Genomic DNA, 24,523 nt, shown 5'->3' with positions numbered 1-24,523 from the left:
AAAGCCAGATGCAAAGAGGTGTGGAACAAGACTTATTTGTTGGCATTTGCAGATAGAAAGAAACAAAAGAGTTTTTTTAAAGTATTCTACTGTTTTCTAGACGTCAGAAGCAAAGATATTTTCAAAGATATTTTGCTTCATAAAAATCGATTTTTTTTTACTTCCAGAAGTCGTTTTGAAACTTTACACAAAACTAATCTTTTGTCTTTTGACTTCTGGAAACTCAAAAAATTACTTCTGGACGTGTATCCAACGCTAGCGTTCAAAATAGTTTGAGACATCAAAGAACTAATCCTGGCTGTCGAAAAGAAAAAAAGGAAAAAAAATCGTAGCCGTCGAATTGTGGGGTAACCAATCAAATGATGGGGTACCGAAACAGTGCCCACTGCCCACACTACAAGTTGTAGGTTTTACTCGGGAGGAAATGAATTTTGGCGCCACAACCGAGTTTACAGTCTAGGGCTAGAAACGTAACGAAGAGAGTCCAAAGCAGAAGAATCGAGAGATGGCGGAGGAAATAATATCTCCCATGGAAATCGATGGAGGAGCTTCTGATGAAGCTATGAAAGCAGCTAGTAAAGGCAAGAATGTAGTAGTAATGGCTCCATTCACCAAATCAACCCCATGGGTTGAAAAGTACCGTCCTCAATCCCTAGCTGATGTTGCTGCTCATCGCGACATCGTTGATACTAGTAAGTAGTAATTACCCTAAATCCCCACTCTTTCCTTCTCATCTTTACTCTGATATTATGTGTTTAATTAAATTTCTAGGGTTTCTAATGAATTGATTTTTTTTTTTTGATTTGTAATAGTTGATAGACTTACGAGTGAGAATAAGCTACCACATCTGTTGTTATATGGACCACCTGGGACGGGTAAAACTTCAACGATACTTGCGGTTGCTCGAAAAATATATGGACCTCAGTACCATAATATGATTTTGGAATTGAATGCTTCTGATGATAGAGGTATTGATGTTGTTCGGCAACAAATTCAAGATTTTGCCAGTACTCAGAGCTTCTCATTTGGGTAATCCTCTTTCACTGTTTTATGTGCTTTACTAAGAATCCCTTTTCTTAATGATAGTTATGTTTATTTTCATGAACTGTAGATATACATTTTTTAAGTAAAGATTTTTGTTTATGCAATTGAACAAAAAGGGTTACTTGGACTCCAAATCAGTACTGCAAGAGGTGCTATATGATGGATGCGCCTACTGGCTTTCCCACCCGTGTCTTAGGTTATCAGCCACTAGTCTGTCTTGGAGGACTAGTTGGGATCCTGATGGTAGGGGTCCAGTTGTTGTGCTTTGCCATTTCAAATTGTCACATACTTGAAATAAGGGCAATTGTTACCAAAGTGGTGTTCACAGTTGAGAAATAGTGCTTTTTAACAAGGTTGCTTTAAAATCATGAATGAATCAGTAAACCTTGCACATTAGAGAGAGGCATGAGGATCTGTTCTTTGCCTTGTCAATCTTTCATTTTGCAAGGATATACTACCTCCTCTCAGATTATTTTTTTTTCACTGAAAGGCAAGTTTCAAGGACTCTTTGCTGCTCCTCTCCCTCTTTCACAGACACAGACATATGCTCAAGTTATTCTCTTCATTACATACAAACGATATACACATTCCTTTCATGTGGTTTGGTCCATGGAGTCCTTGCGTATACTTTCAACTTGACTCACTTAGTTAAGGAATTTGAAAACAACATAAAAGTGACTGAGTTTCTATAAACATATGAATCCTGAATGATGAGAGTAGAGGAGGGTGTAAACTGTATTAAATGCAGAATTTGAAAGTTATATACCTTGGCATTGTTGTTTTTGACATCTGTATCTGTTATAAATGCATTGGCTGGCATAACTAGTCAGACTCAGAGTCTTAGGTGATATTTCAATGCTAATCCTGTATAAACAGTAAATCTTACTTTTGTAAGATATGATGGGGAATTTAACCTCCGAGATGATGTGTTGATATGTTCTTGGATTTGTTAGCTTACACAGCTTTATTCTTTCCAGTGTAAAGGCATCTGTCAAGTTGGTATTACTGGACGAGGCAGACGCCATGACAAAGGATGCACAATTTGCTCTACGTAGAGGTATGCAATTCTGTTTTCTCATTGTTAATCCATGACTTTATCTTGGGATAAGTTTTTTTTTTTAATTGCGTTATACTTCTGTTGTCGGGTGTGCTGCAGTGATCGAGAAATACACAAAAAACACTAGGTTTGCTCTCATTTGTAATCATGTTAACAAAATCATTCCCGCCTTGCAATCAAGATGTACACGGTTTCGTTTTGCTCCTCTTGATGCTACTCATGTCACTGAACGCCTTAAACATGTTATAGAGTCCGAAAGGTATGTCTTACTTTCTTGGTTATTTCATGTATCCAACAGTCTCTTTAGTACAATATTTTTAAATGCTGTATTTTTCTAACACCGAGTCTTCACCTGTAGGCTGTCCTGTATCACATATGTATAGGTCCGTGTTTTGCTTAATTCTGTTGAAAATTATATCATTTGGCTGTAATCATTGACATAAATTATAATTTTTTCCAAGTAGTTACGGCTAGAAACCAGTTTGTGTGTTTAGGGATTTAAGCTACAGTTCGGGCTTTAAGTAGAGATCAGTAGATGTTTTTTCCGTCTTTCCTAAAGGGAGATGCATTATCCCTTTAGCTTGCTTAGTAGTCATGCTCTTGAAGTGCTTGTGATACATATTAATTAAGAGAAGTATCAAGTCAGGGTCAAGGCATCCTACCGTGATCAACATATATCCCAGCAATAAAAACTGAAAAAGAAAAAATAGCTTTAAATAATTTCCCAAGCTTGTGAAGAATAAAGGCATACAGCATGCATTGGCATGTAAAGTTACTGTCTGCTTGTTTGGGAGCATCAGTTGCGTGCAGTTTGATATATGCCATTGCGAAATTGAATGGGCCTGGGCCCTGATTACAGCTATCTGAGGGCATCATGAGAAATTTATCTCAACTCTTGTTTACGTCTTCATGTCACACAACTTAACGTTCAACTGAAATCTATTCCTCGATCAATGCTATTAAGATGCGTGTAAAGTAGATAAAACGCATCAAATTTGAATGTCCTTTATCAGCTTTTTAAATCCGAACTGTACCTAATGCAGCACTAATAAGCTTTTATACTGTCACTAGGCTTGATGTTGATGAGAATGGCTTAAAAGCACTTGTACGCCTTAGCAACGGTGACATGAGAAAAGCTTTGAACATTTTGCAGGTAAGTGCATTCCTTACTAATATGCATTTAAACTTCACTTAGCTTACATAAACTTGTGTTTTATAGAGATGGTTGTTTAGGCTAATAAACTTTGCCACGTTTGAAACCTTTAGGATGATCTTTTAGTTATAAGCGTCCCAAAGATGAACACAAAAAGAGAGAATAAAAGAACAGAGTAAGTAAGATAGAGGTAAGGAAAATATTAATAAGAGAAGCCCAACTGTCAAAAAATGAAGAAAGAAAAAAATTGTAGCTTTTAATCATAAGCGGACTTTTTTTTTTTGTGGCAACAACTCTTTTCTTTTCCTATTTCTATTTCTATTTTCTTTTTCTGTTAAACCTTGGCCCAAAACCCTAACCCAATTCTTGTACATACCACCCCCTTCTAGGAAGAAAGAACTTTCTTTAGTATTGATTGGCAAGTAAAAGTTTCAATCTGAAAAGAACTCTATTGTATGCAAGCAAACATTTGCTACCTTGGCGATCTAGGCACTCAACTAGCCAACCTAAAGAATATGCAGGCAATATGAGTCTTATCACCTACATGCCTAGGTTGCCTTGTTGCCCCTAGACATCGCCTTTGATAACATAGGCCACAACATTTTGTGCTCAAAGGATGAAGAGTCTGTCATGTCTTTACAAAATGGATAACAGTGTTACCTGAGCCACTTCCATATTAGCCTTATTGCTTTATTGTGCTGGTAGGGAACATGTTTAACATACCAATATACCATATATGATCATAGTATTGTACTGTTGTGTCCTTGCTTTGAGTCGCACACAGATAAGGCAACCTTGTTTCCACAGGCGCCGTTTCTTGTCCAGGTTATCGTCATTTATGTGTTCTTGGAGGGTTTTGCTCCCCGCTGACAACACAGTTACTTTTCAGGATTGTCGCCTTAGTAGGCAGGTTCCCTAGGCACACTTCGATGCTATTTTTGATAACATAGTTATTCATCAGAATTGTTGACACACGATCATCATACATTGGCTCAACTAATTAGTTTAGTGGGATGCATACTAGCATGTTTGTTTAGGGTTCCTTGATATGTCAAATTTAAATTTTACTATCTGCGATCACATCTCATTCTGGGTTCTCAGGATGTGTTTATTGTAAATGGAAGTGCTTTTATCTAGTTATTATGTTGGCACACATAATTTGAATGGATTCCAGGAGATCTGTACTTTCACTGTTTTGATACAACAATGATCATTTTCTTAAACTTTGTGCAGTCGACCCACATGGCCTCTCCACATATAACTGAAGAAGCTGTTTATCTTTGCACTGGGAATCCAATGCCTAAAGACATTGAGCAGATATCTTTTTGGCTTCTAAATGAAGTGTATGTTACATGTTATAAACGTATCCTGCAACTTTTGTCATTTACTTTTTATTATAAGCTTTTATGTGGTTATTTCTTACGCAAAGAAAATATGGAACCTTTGTTGGACTTAACAACAAATAGATATCACTGACATGAAGATGAGGAAAGGACTTGCCTTGGTGGATATTGTGAGAGAGGTTACAATGTAAGCTGGTTAATGGTTCTGCACTATGTATTCTTTTGCTTGCTTTCTTTATCTGAATCTCACCCTTTTGGTTTCAATAACAGGTTCATATTTAAGATCAAGATGCCATCGGATGTACGTGTTCACTTGATTAATGATATGGCTGACATTGAGTATGATCTCTTTCTCTATATCTGTCATCTGTGATTTATCTATTCTGTACCTTACCTATGTGTGTATCTATGGCTATTGTACTTCAGAAAATTATTAGACTGCCGGTATCAACATGATCAGGTACTCGTATCATCTAGTACAAGCTTGGTAGTGCAAAGATCTAGATTGTTTATTACGACATTGCTAAAGTATTAGCAAGTATAACTATATAAGGGCTAATTACATTTTAACAAAACACTATAACTTGTCGGAGTGTCGTCCATGTTGGTGTTTGTACTAGATAGCACTGATATCAGATCATCACTATCGGATAAGAAGCATCAACTAGAATTATTTGTAATTAGGTTTCAGGATATGCCGAAAATAAGATTGTTCCATTTAACAGCTAGACATCTAGAAGTACACCCTGTTATGTATTTAGAAAAACAAAAAGGTCCAGAGCTAATATAGCAAACAGTGATGATGAAAGGGTGTCCTAGCTTGTTGTGCTCCCAAGGATGAAGGGAAAATATGTCTATAGCCTAATCCACTTTGAGGATGAGGATCATTTTTTGCTCTTTGCTGTATGTCATTGTATTCGTCACAGTTTCTTTTGGTTACTGGTGAGTTTGGGTGAGAATTATAAAGAATCAGAAAAAGAAATTAGTGACAAACAGCATATGTTGGCGTATCTGAGATTGTGTTGGTCTTTGCTGATATGCAGGTACAGACTGACTTTTGGGTGCAGTGACAAGTTGCAGCTTGGAGCGCTCATTGCTTCTTTCACCAAGGCTCGATCTGCTCTGGTTGCATGTGTAAAGTAGTTGAAATCATCTGCTCGTGCTAGTTTTCCAGGTTGCGCACATATCTCCTATTTCAGCATCTGAACTGCTGTTATAGGATGCTTTCGGGTAGTAGCAGGAAGAAGTTGATTAGATATTCAGTAGGCTTGCAAACAATCTTAGATTAATGTGTTTGGGTTGCCAACAAGGTTGTTTACAATTTACTTTGTCATTGTATGTGTGACTGGGTTGTAAATTTTAGTAGAGATGATATCTCCTCCTGGCTATGTGGCTCTGATTTGGCTGGATAGTGAATCGGAATTCTAAAACCATATAGGGTCCATTTATGTTCCAAATTCTGACCGTAGTTTAATAGAATAGTCGTGTTTTAGTAGTTTATGGTGGTCTTATAGTAAAATATCTTTGCTTTTACCCTCGTACTTGACAAAGCTACACTTATAGCAAAAAAAAAACCTTGGATTGTTAACAAGAGGTGACATAAGGCCATGTGGTTGAACACGTGAGCAAAAATTTTCATCATGGCCAAAGATATACCTGATGCAATGTCAAGCAAAAGCAAAGACAAATAACTTTAAGGAAAAGTACATAATTGGTTTTGTTGAAACAACAAACTGGGGCTAGAAGAACCTCAATGCAGGGCAAATGAATCTTTGAAACAAAGGTTGCCAAAATGCATGTCCATAGTTTTTTTTTACCTGTGCTACAACAAGCTCTTAGTGCCTGGAAATTTTCCTCCTATTACCCAAACTATATCTACTATACTCATTGTTGAGATCGTTAGCACCATCTATTTGTCTCCTTTACTCTACTCCACAGGACATTTAAACCATTATATGCTTTAACCTCTGAACTTAAATACAAATTACATTCACATCAACTGACACTGGCAGCTTACTCATTTCACACCTACAAAACTGAAACCTGAAAAGAAAAAACTACTAGTTACAACCAAATCAATTTTACCCAATTCAAACTGCAACATAGTTGGATGGGAATTCGACACCATGATAATCACAACAATTCTAGTCCCTTTTAGCTCCCTACTTCCTGAGAAAAAAATACTCCACAAATGACTACTTCCATTTCATTTTCGAATCTTCTCGTTTGTTATCCTGTTAGACCAGGTGACCTCAATTTCAAGTGTTCTAGATGACCCATCCTTATTGCTGTCGCTTTTTAGACTGAAAACTCCACTATGTACTCCATCTATTACGACTCTGTCTATCGGTAGTGTTATTCTCCCAAGAGTTGACTGCAACCGACAACACCACTATTTCCATCATACTGTTAAATAAACCACGAGCCTTGGAACGGGATAATAATGGGCGAAGCAAAGTTTATTGCATACCTTCCCAAATGTATTTTTGCTTTTGCATATAATCTGAAGTTTCTGTCCCTTTGGTGGTACATCAAATGCCCAAGTGAACCCTTCCTTCCATTCTGGACTTGTACTGTGGCTCACTACCTATACAGCAAAAAGATCATAATTTTTAGGTAACCAACGTATCAAAATTCAGAAAGAATTTTAAGAGCACCCACAACAACAAAGTCTGTATCAGCAAACATTAGTTCGATACAGCTGTAATAGTGTTTTAGAACAAGAGAAATCCTCTTAAATGTTTTCGGGAACAAAAAGTTTTGTCGTGCTTACTTTAGTTTGCCTTGGAGGACCATTTCCTATCATCAACCGGCAAAAGGCATTTGTGGTACCAACACTCTGCTTCAAGTTGCATCCACGCTTGATAGTGACAGTTAAACAACCAGGTAAGCCATGCAAAAGGGCATCTACTCTCTCATGAAAACTTGGTGGACAACTTTTCATTAGTAATTGCAATATCGGAATAGCTTCTGCAGCAGCCATGGCTTGAGCCTTGGAAATATCTATAGGAATGAATGACCATGAATGTCTTAATATGCATAGAATATCCAACACCAACTCCTGGAAAGCTACAGTCCCAGCCTTCAGTCCTACAACCAAGTGAGGAATGACGAGTGTTGCCGCTTCTGATGCATGCAGCTTAGGGAAATTACTGAATATCACTTTTATGGTTGACAAGACCTCTTCATTTATACTTGTTGCGGAGAACTCTTTCTCGACTGCAGCTGCACAACCGTCATTTAATATTAGAAGACTCGATGATATTAACTGTATAAATCTTCTTTCAATATATATTTAATTCTGCTAATTTGTGAGAATCATTAAGCAAACAGTTTATATATGATAAGCAATTAACGTAGCAACCAGATCTCTGTTTGTCACTTCTAGGAATACAACTATGTAATCAAAATTGTATAGATACCTGTCAAAGACCTGATCAAATCATTTGAAACATACTCTTGGAGCGTGTGATTGGAAAATAGGAATTTAACCAGCAGTGCTGCCTGTGCAGCAATTTCTGAATTTGATGACAGTAGCAATCCCTGTATTATCAATATCCCACCTGCTTCTGCAACCACTCGTTTGTTTGTCCTACTGTGCATAACCAAGTTTTGCAGCGCAGACACAGCTACCATGCTCATGGGCTCAGTCGGCTGGTCCTCAAGTAACCTCAATAGTGCTCGACATGCGGATACTGAATCTCTGGATCTAGCATGTCCTTCGTGCTGGAATATGTCCTCAAGAGAAAGTGCGGCAAGAAGCTTACCGGGTTGCGATTTGGTTTCTGGATCCAGCAGATACTGAGATAATGGAGCTATAGCAAGCTTTGTGACCTTCATTTCTCTCACCCTCGCATTATTAAACAAAGCTTCAAGTAGTTTTCCAGATATTTCTTCGCACTGGTGGGACCTTAAAAGGTCCAGCAGTGCATCGACGGCACCAGCCTCTGCCAAGAGTTCAGAACTTGAAGCATCAGTACCCTCTTGGACAACTATTAAAGCATTCAGCGCTAGAGTTATTGTACTCTCCATCTTGGAGTGCAACATTCTCACAAGGACTACCAAAGGAACTTTGAAGTAGTACTCCGTATTGAACCGCAAAATATTTGACAGAACCAACGCAGCAGATTCCCATAATTCATGAGAAGGCTGAGGGTCATCCTGAATAATAACTTTAGAAAGCTCAAAGATACCCCCGGCAGAAGCAACAACCTCTGGCCAACTCCTGGAGATACTCTCTAAGGCCTTAATTGCTGTTTGCTGCAAGTTCAGTATCCCAATTCCAGCAAGCTGAACAAGAGGCACAACTGCATTTTGTGAGGTAATATCTTGTTGAAAACGTTCCTGTGCTAAAAGATGTGATAGTACTTCGGTACCAAGTTGTTGAATGGTTTGTGAAGGGGACTGTAGACATGCTATCAAAGGTTCAATTACTTGGCTAGGAGTTAATCTCAAGGTTGCGAGGCTTTGGGGCTTCTCCAAAATATTTACTAGTGCTTGCAAGGCACTATGCTGTCCCCACATGTCGAGATCTGGACGCAGTAAAAGCATGAAAAGAGGTTCAACAGTTTTTGCAGCAGCAGGACTTCTCGCAATCCCGCTACTATTAGTTAATATTCGGAACAACTCTGCTGCCATGGAGCATAGAGACCCAGGTGAATTAGGAAGTAACTCTAGACAATTTTCAACTATTCCTGCTTTCACCATATCGAGTTTGCAAGGAGTGCGATCTTTCCCCAACTTTATAAGAATGCTGATGCAAGCCTCTATAAGACGATTGTTATTACTAGAAACCAACCCAACAAGAAGATCCACGATTTCATAAGAAGATGCTGCAAGTTCTACCTGTTGCTCGTCATCCAACAGCCTATTAAAAGCCAAGGCACCCGACTCCATTGCAGAAGTTGAATTTGATTGCATTAATAACAGAAGGGGTTTTATACATTCCGAGGCGGTTTCAGTAGCTCGCACTTTTTTGTTGCTGAACAAAATAAAGCAGAGCTGTGCAGCATCTCTCTTCAGCTCCAATGAAGAGGTGGCGGATAATAAAAACCTGCACAGGCTGTGAAGTGGATCTCCTTCAACATCTGTTAATGCTACTGCATTTGAAGAATTTCCGGAAGTCAACTTTATCAAAACTACAAGAGCAGTTTGTTGTTCTTTCTCTGATCCACCAGCATCAAGCATGTCAACTAATGGTTGTATGGCTTGCTTTGCTGATTCACTGTCTCTAATTCTCTGAGCATCAAAAAGTAAATGGAGTGTCCTAACAGCACTGAACCTAGCGCTTCTTGACCCTAAACGTAGAACAGCAATCAGTTGATTCAAGGAACTGATGGACGCTTCATGGCGAATCAGTTCAGGGTTCATAAACAAAATCCTCAGTAGTTCAACTACGGTAGTCTCAGCTGAGTCTTGAGGACTCAAAGACAGATATTTAGGTAATGCATCTAGAGCTCCAGCTTCGGCTATAGCCAGTTTATTCTCTTCATTCTCCTCAGCGATACGGATCAGAAGGGAAACAGCAAATGGAGGAGCACCTGGTCTATCTGGCATTGGTCTCAAAAGGTCTACTAGAAGAGGTATAGACTTCCTCGCAATAGATCCAACTCTTACATCTTCAATGTCAAATAAGTGCTCCAGAACAACTCTATCAGGATTGCGTAAAAGTGAAAATTCTTGAGATAGTGCTACAAGATTGGGCATATCTGATTCTATATAACCAATGAGGCTAATCAAACCAGCAACTGCATCAGAATGTGCAATTGCCATATGTATTCCTTTATTTCCACCATTTACAAGACTGGCCATTGCTTGTGCAGAGAAGTATCGATCAATAATTTCGTCAGACCTTAAGAGAAAAGCAAGTGAAGGTATGATGCGCATCGTAACAGGAGACATCAGCACAGTAGCATCCTGGAATAAAATAGATAATAGCAAAGAACTAATCCAAATACCCTCTGTATCTCCAAATTCATTCTGCTGGTTCACAAATAAAGAGAATCGTTAAATTTATGTTATCAAAGAAAAACTGCATGGATTGAGACGATTTGAAGATTAACATGCAAAGCACACTAGTCAAGTTTTGTGCTTATCTTGCAAGAATAAACCAGACAATGCCATACCTGTGGATTGGAGGTGTAACTAGTAAGCTTATCATAGAGAGCTTCTAAACCACCTGCTTCCATGACAGTAAGAATGTTCTTTTTATGAAATGAAGAAATTATAGACAACAACCACAAGGCAACTGTACTCCCCAAAACAGTTGCTGGATCAGGGACTTCAAAATCACAACCTTCGTCAAAAAACGTTCTTTCTATATAACCTCTAGGAGTTTTGACTTCAATCTCAAGAGAAGCACAACTAGAGTTTATCTTCATCATATCTACTAGGGAATAAATGAGAGGTTTCATAAAGCCAGATGCATTCAGGGCACTCATTGATTGCTGCTTATGTTCCTTAGTAGCACAAATAAGTAGTGCTGCCCCTCCAACTCTTACTTCCAAACTAGATGAGTTCATTATCCTATTAGCTAGTGAAGTGATGCACCTAATTGTTCCAACCAAAAGATCGCCAAGCAAAACTGGTAAATCACTACACACCCTAGAAAGTATTTCAATCGCCTTATCTTGTGCTGGAGGAAGCCCTTCAGCGAGGCACCGGATTAATGCCTCCAAACTCGATGGAACTTCAGTAAGGACAGACCATGGTGGACAAGAGAAGTTTACAGCATCTTTAGTCCTAGCCAACATGGCAACCACGTCTAGAACGTCAACAGAATCAGGTTCATCCAAGTCCATCGAAGATAAAGAATCAACAAGCGCAAGAAGAACAAAACGACGCTGAGCATTACTACTAAGCACCTCATCTATAGGGAAATGGTTCATCAGATGGTGAAGGGAGCGTGCTGCATTTCTCTTACCTTCTAATGTCCCTTCTCCCAACACTCTGGTCAAAGCAGATATAACATCTCCTGCCAGAGCTTCTTCAGCGATGTGAGGATGAGAAAGAAGGTTAGCGAGGGAAGCAACTGCAGTCTCGGCTGAACCAATAGAAGAAGTTTTTGCAATCTTGATAAGGGACTTAACATCCCCTTCGTACTTTTTGTTTGTATCATTTATATTTGTTGAACTCTGCATTACACTGGCAGAACGAGTTGATCTGGGTACACTTGATTGGGGTATTGTTCTCAATCCCTTAGCTGATTGTGTATCAACTCCCTGAGTTTTGCTTGTCAAAAGCTTTATACGAGGATGAATAGTTTCGTCAATCCCAACACTATCAGAAATGTCCTGCCTGCTATCGAATAGGTTTGTTAAGACAGAAGCAGCACTCTCTTGAGATTCTTTATTCGATGACTCAAGAGCCTCAACAAGGGACTTAACTACTTTATTACCAGGTGCTCCCTTCTGCGCAAGATCCTCGCGGGATGCCATACTGAGGACATGACCCAACACCCTGGCAATGTGGACTTTTGAGCGTGGTGTGTTCCCATAAAGCAAAGCCAGCAACTGATTAAGAGTAGCAGCGTCCGCTGATCTGATAAGCTTTGTGAGTGCCCTCGCAGAAGTTTCTTGTCCTCCAAATCCACCACTTTTAAGAAGCCATAAGAAAGCTGGAATTGCTCCTGCACTTTCGACACATATACGAATATCTTCACTATGACTACACAAATTCCACAACACATGTGCAGCATCCTCTCTTGCTTTCAGTGACCCCGTCTCTAATAACTGCACAAGTGGAGGGATACCACCGGCAGCAGTGATTGCCCACTTACTATCATCAGTTTGGTCGGTCAAAATTGCTAGCAATGCAACAGCATGCTCTTGATGTTGCTCACTTGATAATCCCAACAACGATATCAGCAATTGGATTCCCTCTCTCTTTCCAAGGGCCTCCCAAACCCCTATTCCATCACTACATAAGCTTGTCAAAGAGAGTATCAGGAACTCTTGAACATCAGTAGAAGCTGTAATTATCAACCCAGTGAGAACCCTCTTGGCATCTGAATGGTTGAGCCACTTTGAGATGTGGGTATTACCATACAGACTTGCTAAAGACTCAAGAACACGCTCTTGAACTAGCTTATTATCCCGAGGCTTCAAAAGCATCATAAGAATATCTTCTAATTGACTAACATCAAATGATGCCTCCTCCTTATTAGTATCTTGCTCAAAGATCATCAATGTATAAGCAAGTGCTCCAATTATATCAGCAACCGGAGCAGACAAACGAGGCGATTGGGACAAGTCTCCAAGATAAAGTATTAAAGCTGGCATTCCACCGCAAATATTTGCCAGTGCACGTGTAGCATGTCCCTGTAGTAATCGGCCACCCTCACCTTGGATGCCCTCTTTAGAAGGAGCTACAACAGCTCCAATCAGAATAGGTATTCCATCTGCATCAACCATAGCTTTCCTTCCCGCGGTCGATTTAGAGGAAAATGACTCCAATGCATCGGCAACACTAACACGAACTGAAATATCATTTTCCCGTCCTACCAAACGAAGCAAGATTTTAAGAACTCCTGCATCAATAACTTTATCGATGCTATCTGGGAAAGTCAACATCAAACGAGCTAATAGAGAAGCTGCATTTGATTGGGCGGTGATATTATCAGAAGAAAGAAGACCCATAATGATCTCTACTCCTCCAGCATCAAGTGTGGTCCTCCAATATCCGTCCTTGTCTCCACAAAGATTTCTCAAAGCCCCAGTAACAAACCCCTCTACCATTTTGTCCTGCTTGGTTTTCGGATTGAGCTGCTCCCATAATGTGGGAACTACACCTTCAGTAACAAATATTTTCATGCCTACATGATCATCTGATAGACCTCCAGACGACACTTCATAGATCGCTTCTGCTGCTGCTTTCCTGGCTTCGAAAGATTCAGACTTAAGTAGTGACAGTAAAGGGGGTATGCATCCGCCCAAAAGCACCTTTAGACGTAAACTGTCTTCCTTGCAAAGAGCACTCAAAGTTGCAGCAACATTAAGTTTCGCAACGGTTGTTCCACTTCTCAAAATTGATACGAACAATGGCATTGCCTGTGGATGGGAACCAATAACCGTCCTTGCATCCTTTCTTGCTCTGGCAATACCAAGCAATCGTGCTGTAATAAGCTCCTTCTCATGTTGTGAAGACATTTTGGCATGCAGCTGCTCAACGAATTGAGCAACCCTTGCTGTTGTACTTTCTGGATTATCCATTGGCGATGTTCCATTTAAATCCCTGACAAGAAAATGGTTTACTTATTAATATTGTCTTCCCTGTCTGGACACATGAACTTATATAATGTTGGCATACTATGTGAAGTTATCTGACTTGGAGCAGACAATGATAATTCAGCATGAACGGAAACTAGTTACCTTTGTCGGGGAGAAGATGGTGAAACACGTTGTCGAGGTTCAGGCGAGGGAAATTTCGACATATGCAGCACTAATTATACTTTGACTCTCTCTTTAGCCTTTTTTTTTGCTGAGAATTCTCTCTCTCTCTTTAGCCACCTTTGGTACAAAAAAACGCAAAAAAATTACCATTACAGAAATTTTACCCCATGATGAATATTTTCTAAATAGATAGCATTAAAAATGCTAAACAGGCCGGATCCATTCACATGTTTTTAAAATATTATCAATAATACTACAAAAGAACATTGATTTCCTCCACGCTTCGAGAAAAGGATACGACATTGGCATGTTTAAGATGACAGTTTGTGTAAGAGAATGCATACCAAAGAAGAGAATGCAAAATGCCGAAGAAATCCCTCGTTTGTCAAACAAAAAAATGTATGATAATGCCTCTTGAACCACCAATGTCGTCCGAGAAACACCATAAAATCCCTTTTCTTGTCCGGTTCTTCAATTCTTAATGGAAATTGTGCGCATTTTGAATAAAACCATGAATGGAATGAGGACGTAAAAAGGGAGAGCTCACAAAAAAAAGTGTAAGCTCCCCTTATTTGAATACACGGCAAATGATGAAGAAGATCCTGATGATGAATTGATTAAGATTTGAAAGATTGCAGAAGAATATGAGTTGGTAGATGGACAAGGAAAGAGACGAAATCCGAACCGATCATAATTAGACATAATCTGGATTATGACATCAAACAGAGTGTCTAAATTTTGATCACAAAACCAAAAGTGGAAAAAAAACAAAAAGGAAAGAGAGAAAAGGTGAGGGGATGATGATGATGTGGGAGAAGAATTGATGCGGAGTGAGAATCGGAGAGTGATGATGAGAGACTCATTTTTTCCCATTTTCATTAACTAGGTTATGGTAACACCTCCCTAGGCCGGTGAGAGAGTAAGAAAGGGGGTCAGATTTTGTTTTGCTGTGGAACCAAATTACTCGAGTCGCAGATCTCCAAAGCATAATAATACGATGAGCACGTACTTTAAGCCATCAGATTAGGCATCTATCTATGTGCATCTTTAATAACAAAAATGATAGCTTAAAAGTAGGGCTATCAAAAGGATACCGTTTTCCGTTATCAATAATCTGAGTTTCTATAGGCAATTTTCCGACATAACGGTTATCGGAAGTTGGTAACGAAATTTTATCAGTAATTGTTGTCTTAATGAAACGGTATCGGCTGAGGCACATTCAGTTTGGTTAACTATCGATACCCATGGCATATAAGGCTGTGTCAAACCTTTTTTACCTTTCGCCTTGTTCATTTCTTCTTCTAAATCGACTAATCCATCAACAAAAACCTCTCATACTCTCCATTGCTTCTTATGAATTATCTTCTTCATCTTCCCACTAAAACTTATAATCATCATCTCCTCATCTTTCTTCTTCTCTAGCAGTAATGAATCTATGATTCAGGTATTAGAAAGCTAGGGTTTCTGTTCAATTTATAGGGTTTGCGTTCAATTATTCGAATCATAGTATTTGTTCAATTTTTCGAATATGGGTTTATGTTCAATTGTTTAAATCAGTATTTCAATTGTTAAATTTAGGTTTACTTTATTGTTCAAATTAGGCCAATAATATCACACAGTCAAAGAGCATCCAATCATATTGGTAGCTCAAACAATCCATCAAGTTCAATGGCCTCACAGTTACGAGAACAAAAAGCAAGTATTCAAGGTTCGAAATTAACTCAGCATCTGTGATCGTCCCAGAGAAGAAGAAGATCCAGTTGTAGCTGAAGCAAAGAAGAAACTACGTACAACAAGGTCAGATGTATGGAATGAATTTGAAAGAATTGTTACTAAAAAGGTTGGAGCAGATGGGAAGGAGGTATCATCTTTAGGTGAATGCAAACATTGTTTGAAGAGAATTGATGCACCAAGTGATAAATGAACCAGTGGTTTGAAGATAACTACAAATAAAACAGGTAAGACACAAACTAAGTTAGCTAATTAGAGTATGATCCTAATCCTACTAGAATATTTTTGCTTAGATGATTGCCAAGCATGATTATCCAATCAATATGGTTGAGCATGCTTATTTTAGAGAGGTTTTTAGGTCTCTAAATCCTTCTGCTAATTGTTACAATAGGAACAATACTAGGGAAGATATCATGAAATTGTATGCTGAGTTCAAAGTAAAATTACAAGATCAATTTGACATAATAACATCTAAATTTAGTTTAACAACAAATATGTAGACATGTAAACATAAATGATGAATGGAAACTGATTAAGAAAACACTAGCATATTTTTAGTGCCATCACCACATACTAAAGAAGTTCTAGCAGATTATGTGAAATCAATATCTCTAGATTGGAATATAGACAATGAGGTTTCTGCCTTAGCTGCTAACCATGCTAGATCTAATGCTGTTGCGATGAAAAATCTGAAAACTTGGCTTAGTAGCAAGAATTGTCTAGTTATTGAGGGGGATTTATTTCAAATGAGGTGTAGCAATCATGTATCGCATTTAATTGTATTATGAACATGTGGGATGAAAGTAGATGCTACGTTTGTAGATGCAATTAGAGAGTGTGTGAAATATATCAAGTCAAGCCAGGATAGAAAAGAGAGGTTTTCAAATGCTATAGCACAAGTTAAGCTTTCTGGAAGGTTTGTTTGTTTAGATGTGGATACCAGATGGAACTCCGCCTTTAAGATGCTTAAGGATGCAATTGATTTGAGAGAAACATTAGTTAGGATGGCTGAATTGGATTCTGACTTCAATATACTACCAAATTATCAGGAATGGCAACAAGGAATACATATATGTGAGTGTTTGGAAGTGATTAATGTGATTTCAACCAAATTTGCATGGATTAAGTATCCAAGATCAAATATGGAAAATTCACATTTCAGTCCAAGGATGCAACTATTTTGAATTTATTTGTGTTTTCTTTTGCAAGAACTGTAATTAAGAAATTTGGAACATTTTTATGTGTTTACTTTGTGTTTGGCATGGATTTTGAACTGAAAATTTCTTATTTTGAACTGAATATGGGTCTTAAAAACAAGTTATGTAAAACTCCGTCAGATAACGGAAATTATCGGTAATTTATCGATATTCGATAACCTTAACGAAATGGTATCGACTAGGATTTTGAATATCCCATCGGAATTTATCAGTATTGGAATTCTACTAGAAATTATCGGTAACAGTACCAGCGGAGCCACTTGTCGTTTCGATAAGTACTGTTGACAACCCTACTTAAAAGTTGTGCTCATTGTGCACTCAAAACACATGCTAACAGTAGTCAATTCTGGAAATTCACATTAAAAACCTTCAATATCCGGCCGAATATATTCCTCGATTTTTCTTAAGCTATTCGGTTATCTTTTGTCAGAACATGTGCAACATTACCTCCTGTACAACATGTTTCACCTAAGGATAAGAATTTCTTTTTCTGTTTTTATATTGTTTTTATAATTGTGTTATAGTGAGATCGTAATCCAAGAGTGTAACCCTAACAATCTTGTATAAATTTTATTTGCTCTTAGGGTTCTTCTCATCAATTGAGAACCCATCAATAGCATGTCTTAATTTGGTATTATCTTAACATTGACCTAATAGTCTCTTATTTTTCTCCACCTTCCTTTACAACACAATCTCCTCCACCACCTCTTTAACTGAATCAAAATACATGCCTATCTAATTTTCTTTAAACCGTTTTATTTAAGACGACCATGACAGTTCTGCAAAATGTTATTACCGTCAAACCAGATCAAATGAATCTTTTGCTTTGGGGAGCGTAGTTTGAACCTCCAAACTGCGCCAACAGTTATGTTCTTGAAAAATATTTTACCAATGCCAATCTTTGTCCGCCAACAATTATTAATGATCTTTAAAACCTTCCCTTGTTGCTTGGATTGGGGAAGATAAACTCCTTCTTGGATGGCTGATTTCTTCACGTTTATCGTATGTTCATGTAAGAGTTCGTGTATGTACATCTTGTGCTACAATATGGACTAAGATTAATGAGTTTGTTTCTTCCAAATCAAAGGCTAATGTTATAGATATATGGAAAGAACTTCAACGCATTCAAAAGGGTAATTATTGTATGACGGAGTATTTAGCCCATGGCCAATCAACTTGCTGACTCTATTGCTTCATCTGCACCCTGTTTCTGATATGGAATTTTGTCATATCCTGTTTGATGGACTTGATTGATCATCTTTTGAAACTATTTATATATTTCGTCGAACTTGTATGGGCTGTTTTACTGTTGAATATTTTGAGACTCACCTTTTGTATTATGAATGCCGTGTTGAGAAACATAATAAGTACGTTGTGCATCTTTAAGTGAATTTCGTTAAGTCCACTATAAATCGTGTCAATCTTCCTTTCCTATTGCTGGTGCACCCTGTTGTTTGTTAACTCTGTGAAAAATCTTACCATACTTCCAAGGACTGCTTTAAGAGATCTGATCGCACTTTTATGCCTCTACACAAGCAGTCACCTAATAAGTACTCGCTACCTAACTTATCGCAGGGATTTTCAACAATAACTTATACAACAACCCTGGCTAGTCTGTACACTTATGACTGGCTTCTTAATAATGGCACATCATATCACATGAAAAATAACATCTCTAACTTCCATGTTCCTACCATATACAATGGTCCGGGATTAGGTAAAGGTGGTTAATGGCCTAAATCTAGGAATTTCACATACAAGTTCGGCATTCTTACCTATCCCGACTCGTAATTTTTGTACCTTCTATGTCCATTTTCTATTCATAATCACCCATTGTCTCTCAATTTTTGTTGTGATAATAATGTTAATTTTGAATTTAATGATTGTTGTTGTCTCGTGAAGGATCAACGAACAAGGAAGGTAGTTATTTAGAGTGTGCTTAAAGATAACCTTACATGTTGAGTCCAATTTTTCTTGTTATTGCTCCTCTTGTCAGAGAACCAACCTCATCATTGAAAAGGAAAGGGTACCAAGTACATCACCAACTTTTCGTTCGGCAATTTGTATGGACAAAACCTAATACAATTTCAAGTATATCTAATTAAAGTCCTTGAAAATATTTATATAGGGTTTTTCTCTTTCTCTTCCACAATCAATATGTCTTGACAAAGAAGTCCGTGAACAAGTTTTTGGACGATCTCACAAATCAATATGTAAGATCGATATAGTTGTATCCAAATCAATAGGATCTGAATTCTACCAAGTATGAAACTTGTTATCTATCTTTCAAGATACGAATTTAACAAGAACAAGTCTCGTTATTGATCGCAATTAATCAGGACCTAAAATACCTAGATTGAGTACGTACTACTTGTTTTATTCCTACTATAAAGATAAAATAATATAATATGGAAAAGGAAAAACACAATACACCAGAAGTTTTGTTAACGAGAAAAACTACACCTGTTGTGACTACTCGTTTTCCCGTAGTCTACGTAATGCATACAGCTCTGAGGATCTGATACTAAGCAATATTGATACCTCTGTTGAACTGATAATGCTAAGTAATAAATGATATCTAAGATCGCAATAATAACGAAGAACACAAATATAATGTAAAAGCTTCTAAGTTATCATGAGACACAAGAGATTACGTGGTTTGATATTTGTCTACGTCCACGGGGTTCATTGTTTTGTATTAAGTTTGAGGTGGTTACAAAGATCTTAAATGCTTCCCAAAGTAATAGAGAGAACTCAAGTGGAAGTAAATACTTAAGTTCTAAACATTAAAGAGGTATAAGCTTAAGACTAGATCTTCTCTCCTAGATATTGAATGCCTTTAGTTTGTTGGTGAGACTTGGTATTTATAGCCCCTCTTGCTCCAGGTATATCTTTGCTGCCTCTTGGTCCATCGTCTGCTTATATACCTTCCGTACCAATGGTACCTTCGTCCATCGCGTACCTTCTCCAGTTGTATTTCGCCACCTCAGTTGGCCCACGTTCCTTCGGGAACTACCCAACCTTAGTACAGGTTGTACCTTCGTTCACCGCAAGCTTCCGCCAATCGGGTTCTACCACGCCTTCTCTCTCCACGTGCCTTGATTCATGCGTGTAGATAAGAGATTTGAGCATTTGATGCTGATTAGATGCGTCATCTACCTCTGTCCCCTCGCCAGCTGCCTCTTTGTAGACTTGGCTTTTACCATTCTTATCTTGACCGTTTAGGCCTTCTTTCTTGGGATGAGATAAAGTAGATATGCGGAGGTATCCTTTGCTACTTGGGCTTATCAGTTCAGCGAAGGATACACAGTTGAATATATGTGCGGCCACTAAGATCATGACACGTGCTCCACAGAATATTGGTATTCATAGTTTGCCCCTTTTCTTTCATATTCTACCGTTTGGTAGAAGTGGAAGAAAACTTCCGTTACGCCGCCATTTTTGCACGTACCGATTGGGTGGTCCCCACATGTCCTTTCATGCAATAACTTTCCCTTGAATTTCGGGACATCCAAATTTTTGGATTCTCCAGCCGCCTATAAGAAGGGAACAAAGAGAAGGAGTATTTATTAGTTCCCTTTCTCCTTCTTCTTCGAACTGTCGCCCTTCATCTCTTTGATTTAGATTCTTCCGCTTCGAACTGCTCTTTCTCTCCTTCGATCTTTCGAGTGCTTTGGCTTCACAGTTGATCGTGAAAGTAAGTGATGCTCGTCTATTTAGTGTTGATTCTCTTCATATCGTGCACTGTGTCTTCTTCTTTGGGTAGGGTATCACCGATGTTGCGATTATTAACTGCATATGAGAGTTTTTGATCTCTTTTAATTGCTTGCGCTGTAATGGAACTCGGGTTTCATTCAATTTTGATTTTTGATGATAATTCTGCCATGATCGTTCCTTGCCTGCAATTTTGCTTTTCGTGATGTATGATATTCATTTTTTGCCCTATATTGTGTTCAAACCGTTCCTTTGGTTGGTTTAGTGAAACACATGCCCAAAGTATGTCGTTTTTTTCCCCTTTCTGCTTTTGGAATGAACTGTGATTTTTCTCCGTCATTGTTGATGAAGATGTTCTTCCTGATGGTGTTAGGTATCATGAGGCTTCCATAGAAACCTACGCGTAAGGGTCCGAAGATATCTTCATCGACTGATCCCCCTCCGAGAATGGATCATCCTGATGCTACGCCATCTCCTCCTCCTGAGGACTCTGAGGTGCCTGCTGGTACTGAGGTGGCTACGGTTGCTGAGGGGGTTGCGGACCCTAATGTTGAAGAAGTTGTTGTTGAAGACCTTCCGCCTCCTCCTCCTCACTATGAGCTTTTGAGGCTCCAACTGCGTGACAAGGACAGCTTTGCTCATCTGTCTATTGCTGAGATTACCAAGTCTTTTCTCCTCCATAAATTCGAGATTTCCTTCGTCAATGGCCCTGATGTTCTCACTGAGTCTCTCATCCGGTATTTTCCTTATGATGAGAATAACCTCCTCATTAGCGTTGTCCAATTGGCCGCAGGTATGCTCCTCCCTTTATTTAGTAGAAAGGATCCCTTCTACTATGATGTTTTGTCTTCGAGGGATGACCCGGCAAACAAGACTCAGGTTAGAGGAGTTATGCAATATACTGGTAATTACTGGCGTGCCCTTTGCAAAAGACGGTACCGTAGCAAGGGAAAAACAACCCTGGAGTCTTATGATCCCTTTGCTGAGGGGAGATCTAAGCGGGAGGATTATACCCCTGCCAACTTCAATGCTACGTATGCTGATGCTATTTAGAAGAGTAATCTTCTTCTTTGGAGTGTTGGTCCTCGTCGTATCCATGTTACTACTAGGCAGATTAGGGAAGGTAATAGCCTTCGCTTGCTGGAGGAGATTGATAAGACTGGTTTGACTACCATCCCCTATTCTGTTAGGCTACCTTTGCCAAAGTCTGATCGCATTCGTCTTGATAACAATGATCGTTGGGCTCGTATTCCTCTTCGTGTGGTTGGTCCTCGGGCTTATGGTTTTACCATCGCGGATCCCTCAGTTCCTCGTTCGGCTTGTTCTTTGCCCAAGAAGTATGATGGGTATCGGCCTTGGATTTTTAATCCTGCACCTTCCCATGAGGTACCTTCATTTTTGATATCTTCGTTCGCTTTGATATCTTTGTCTGCTTTGATACGTTTGTTCTGACAGTTTTCTTTTGCAGCCTGCCCCTGCTTCTTCTGCTGGGACTGCTCCAGGTTCTGCTGGTAATTCTGTGGCCACAAGGACTAGAAGAGAAAATCTTTGGTTGAAACGCCTGCGGAGGTAAGGATCATTATCATAACTTTGTGCTTGTAAGTTACTTAGTACCTTGCCCATGATTCTTAGCTGACGCATGTGTTTTTTTATAGTCTTCCCAGAGGAAGGGTAAGTTGAAGACCGTCATTAATCTTGATGCTTTGGATGATGATCCTAAGGCTGTCAGTGAGGTACCAGGTGACGAAGACATGGAGGATATCGAGGATACTGGCCTCAGCCCTCATTTGGATAATATCGAGGAGGATTTTGCCAAAGATAACCCTAGTCCCGTCCGAGCTGCCTCAGTTGAGGGTGAGAACCTTCTTGTTGGTACTGGTGCTCAGTTGGTAGAGACTGTTAGTGTTCAAACCCCTGAACCTACGTTGTCCTTGAAGATGCCTTCTTTTTCTGCTCCTAGCAAGGCTTTGCCTGTTACTTCTGTCGCTGCTGGAGCTGCTGCTATGGATTCTAAAAGTCTGCCTTCGTATCCTGCTACCTCCCTTCAATCAAGTGCTAAGGTTGTTAACCCCAAGGTGAGGGTTGGTAGCTCAGATTCACAGCAGAAGAAGAAGGTTGTGATTTCACTAGCCAACTTCTCCTTCAATGCTGCTCCTGCTTCACTAGGAAGTGCTCAGTCTGTATTTACTTCCCCCGTTAGCAAAGCTGTTGGACCCCCACCTTCGTCACCAGATTGGACCGTACTGGGTAATCTTCCTTCTGCCGGTGACATGGATTTGGGAGGCTCTCAAGCTCCTCTTTCTGTTCCTATCTTATCCACCATGCCATCTCTTCGTCGTGGTGAGGGTTCAGCAGTCATGCCCTTGCTCATGTTCAAACAAACGAGGGAGCTGTCGCTGAATCTAGCCAAGGTAGGTTGCCGGAGAGCTTGAGCTTAGGCAGTTCTGATGACGCTGTTCTTGAGGCCATCCTGCGGGATTCCAAGGGTCCCTTTTCTGTTGGAGTTGATCATCATCATCTTGGTAGTTTTTTCGAGATAGCTTCGCAGCTGGACGTGTTATCTGCCCAACATCGTGCTGCCAAAGACTTGTTCTTTGACCCTGATTGTCTCCGCTCCAGTCAGAGCTCTGGTGAGATCCGTAGGGGTAGCATCCAAGAGATGGAGGCTTTCATGGATACCTACGCCAACTTCCTCCCTCGTCTTTCAGCGTTCTCAGTAAGTGATTCTTACCTTATCGTTTTTCTTCTTAATTTGATCCTTCGTCTGCCCTTATACTCCTTTGTTTGCATCTTTGCAAGCAGATCGATGTTGGTTATACCTTATTCAAGGTTTATAGCACTAAGTGCACTCATTTGAGTGCCCTGTTGGAACGTGCTCGTCAAGAATATGCTCTTGTTGTTGCTCAGCAGCCTTCGTCGGGTGATGCTACTTCTGCTGCTAAGATATCTTCGTTGGAGGATGATCTGAGGAAACTCAGAGGTCTATGGAAGCTTGTTTATTGGATCTTGAGAGAGCTAATAATGTTGCTAAGGTTGCTGAGGATGGTCGCAAATCTGCTGCTACTGCCTTAGCTGCTGAGTCCTCTAAAGCCATAGGTTCGTTCCTTCTTCTCCTTAGATTTTTTCTTTACTTTCTGGTTGCATAGTCCTAAGACAACCTTCGTCTGCCAGCCGAAATCTCTAGTGAACTTAGATATCTCTAATATCAAGTGGCCAAGTTAACCTCTGACGTTTGGTATTATCAAAAGAAGTCTGATAGGCTGATGAACGTAACTGTTCATAATGAGGCCCAACTTTCCCTTGAGTCCGCCCATAATGCAGACTTAGTGAAGCAGATGGCTTCGCTTCGTAAGGAGTGTGATGAAGCTCTTAGCTGGAAGGAGAGTCTTATTTTAAAGCAAAAGGAAGATATTACCTTAGTCGAGAAACGTCTCCCAGCCTAAGAAATTATTCGTAAGGAATATCACGCCGATTTTGAAGATGCGTGTGCTTCCTTAGCTAAGGTTACTGCGGAGCGTAATGTATTAACTTCCGAGGTATGTTCTCTTAAGAACAAACTTGTTGATGCCAGCTCCGTGCCTTCTTCCATGTCTCATGCATCCTTAGTAAAAAGGTTTGAAGAGTTAGAGAATGTGTACCAAGCTTTATCCTCTGAGAATGCTTCGCTCCAGATAGATGTTTATGATCTTCGTACGGAAATGGATACCCTTGTGGAAGACCTTGATGCGGCTGAGGTAGATCTTGCTGAGGCTCAACATAGTTTAGAAGAGTCCCTTATCCATGCCAGAGGTAGCTTGGGATTATTATTTTTTCCGTAGCATTCTTTGTATCTTTAGATGCTTTTTATCGTTGCTGATATACTTCGTATCCGCAAG

The 24,523-nt window shown here is 39.4% G+C and overlaps 2 protein-coding genes across 3 annotated transcripts; one reads left to right on the top strand and one right to left on the bottom strand.

The window, feature by feature from the left end:
* The first annotated feature begins 408 nt into the window (after positions 1–408).
* Positions 409–6,095, top strand: LOC113356413 (replication factor C subunit 3-like). The gene is made up of 9 exons (XM_026599538.1): positions 409–692; positions 813–1,029; positions 2,022–2,101; positions 2,201–2,360; positions 3,173–3,254; positions 4,488–4,617; positions 4,721–4,784; positions 4,868–4,936; positions 5,641–6,095. The coding sequence occupies exons 1-9, from the start codon at positions 506–508 to the stop codon at positions 5,738–5,740; spliced, it is 1,089 nt and encodes a 362-aa protein (XP_026455323.1). The 5' UTR covers positions 409–505; the 3' UTR covers positions 5,741–6,095.
* A 143-nt stretch (positions 6,096–6,238) lies between these two features.
* On the bottom strand, positions 6,239–14,894 carry LOC113356412 (protein CELLULOSE SYNTHASE INTERACTIVE 3-like). Of its 2 annotated transcripts, none has more exons than XM_026599536.1 (7): positions 14,331–14,894; positions 13,966–14,103; positions 10,723–13,828; positions 8,020–10,579; positions 7,371–7,822; positions 7,068–7,184; positions 6,239–6,971 (listed from the first exon to the last, which is right to left on the bottom strand). In XM_026599536.1, the coding sequence occupies exons 2-7, from the start codon at positions 14,025–14,027 to the stop codon at positions 6,804–6,806; spliced, it is 6,465 nt and encodes a 2,154-aa protein (XP_026455321.1). In that variant the 5' UTR covers positions 14,028–14,103; positions 14,331–14,894; the 3' UTR covers positions 6,239–6,803. The 2 variants fall into 2 exon arrangements, with proteins under 2 accessions (XP_026455321.1, XP_026455322.1); XM_026599537.1 differs by having other exon boundaries at positions 8,020–10,576.
* Positions 14,895–24,523: the final 9,629 nt, after the last annotated feature.

This window comes from Papaver somniferum, chromosome 3 (assembly GCF_003573695.1).
Source record: "Papaver somniferum cultivar HN1 chromosome 3, ASM357369v1, whole genome shotgun sequence".
NCBI classification, from domain to species: domain Eukaryota; kingdom Viridiplantae; phylum Streptophyta; class Magnoliopsida; order Ranunculales; family Papaveraceae; genus Papaver; species Papaver somniferum.
This window is presented reverse-complemented; position numbering and strand designations above follow the sequence as displayed.

What these genes read in the sequence shown, in the direction of transcription:
- LOC113356412 (XM_026599536.1), bottom strand. Translation starts at nt 14,027, where the DNA reads ATGTCGAAATTTCCCTCGCCTGAACCTCGACAACGTGTTTCACCATCT. An exon ending in GTTACACCTCCAATCCACAG is followed by an intron (nt 10,580 to 10,722) that starts GTATGGCATTGT and finishes TTTGTGAACCAG; the next exon opens with CAGAATGAATTTGGAGATAC. An exon ending in TTTGATCAGGTCTTTGACAG is followed by an intron (nt 7,823 to 8,019) that starts GTATCTATACAA and finishes ACGGTTGTGCAG; the next exon opens with CTGCAGTCGAGAAAGAGTTC.
- LOC113356413 (XM_026599538.1), top strand. Translation starts at nt 506, where the DNA reads ATGGCGGAGGAAATAATATCTCCCATGGAAATCGATGGAGGAGCTTCT. An exon ending in ACAATTTGCTCTACGTAGAG is followed by an intron (nt 2,102 to 2,200) that starts GTATGCAATTCT and finishes GGTGTGCTGCAG; the next exon opens with TGATCGAGAAATACACAAAA. An exon ending in GTATGTTACATGTTATAAAC is followed by an intron (nt 4,618 to 4,720) that starts GTATCCTGCAAC and finishes AACAACAAATAG; the next exon opens with ATATCACTGACATGAAGATG.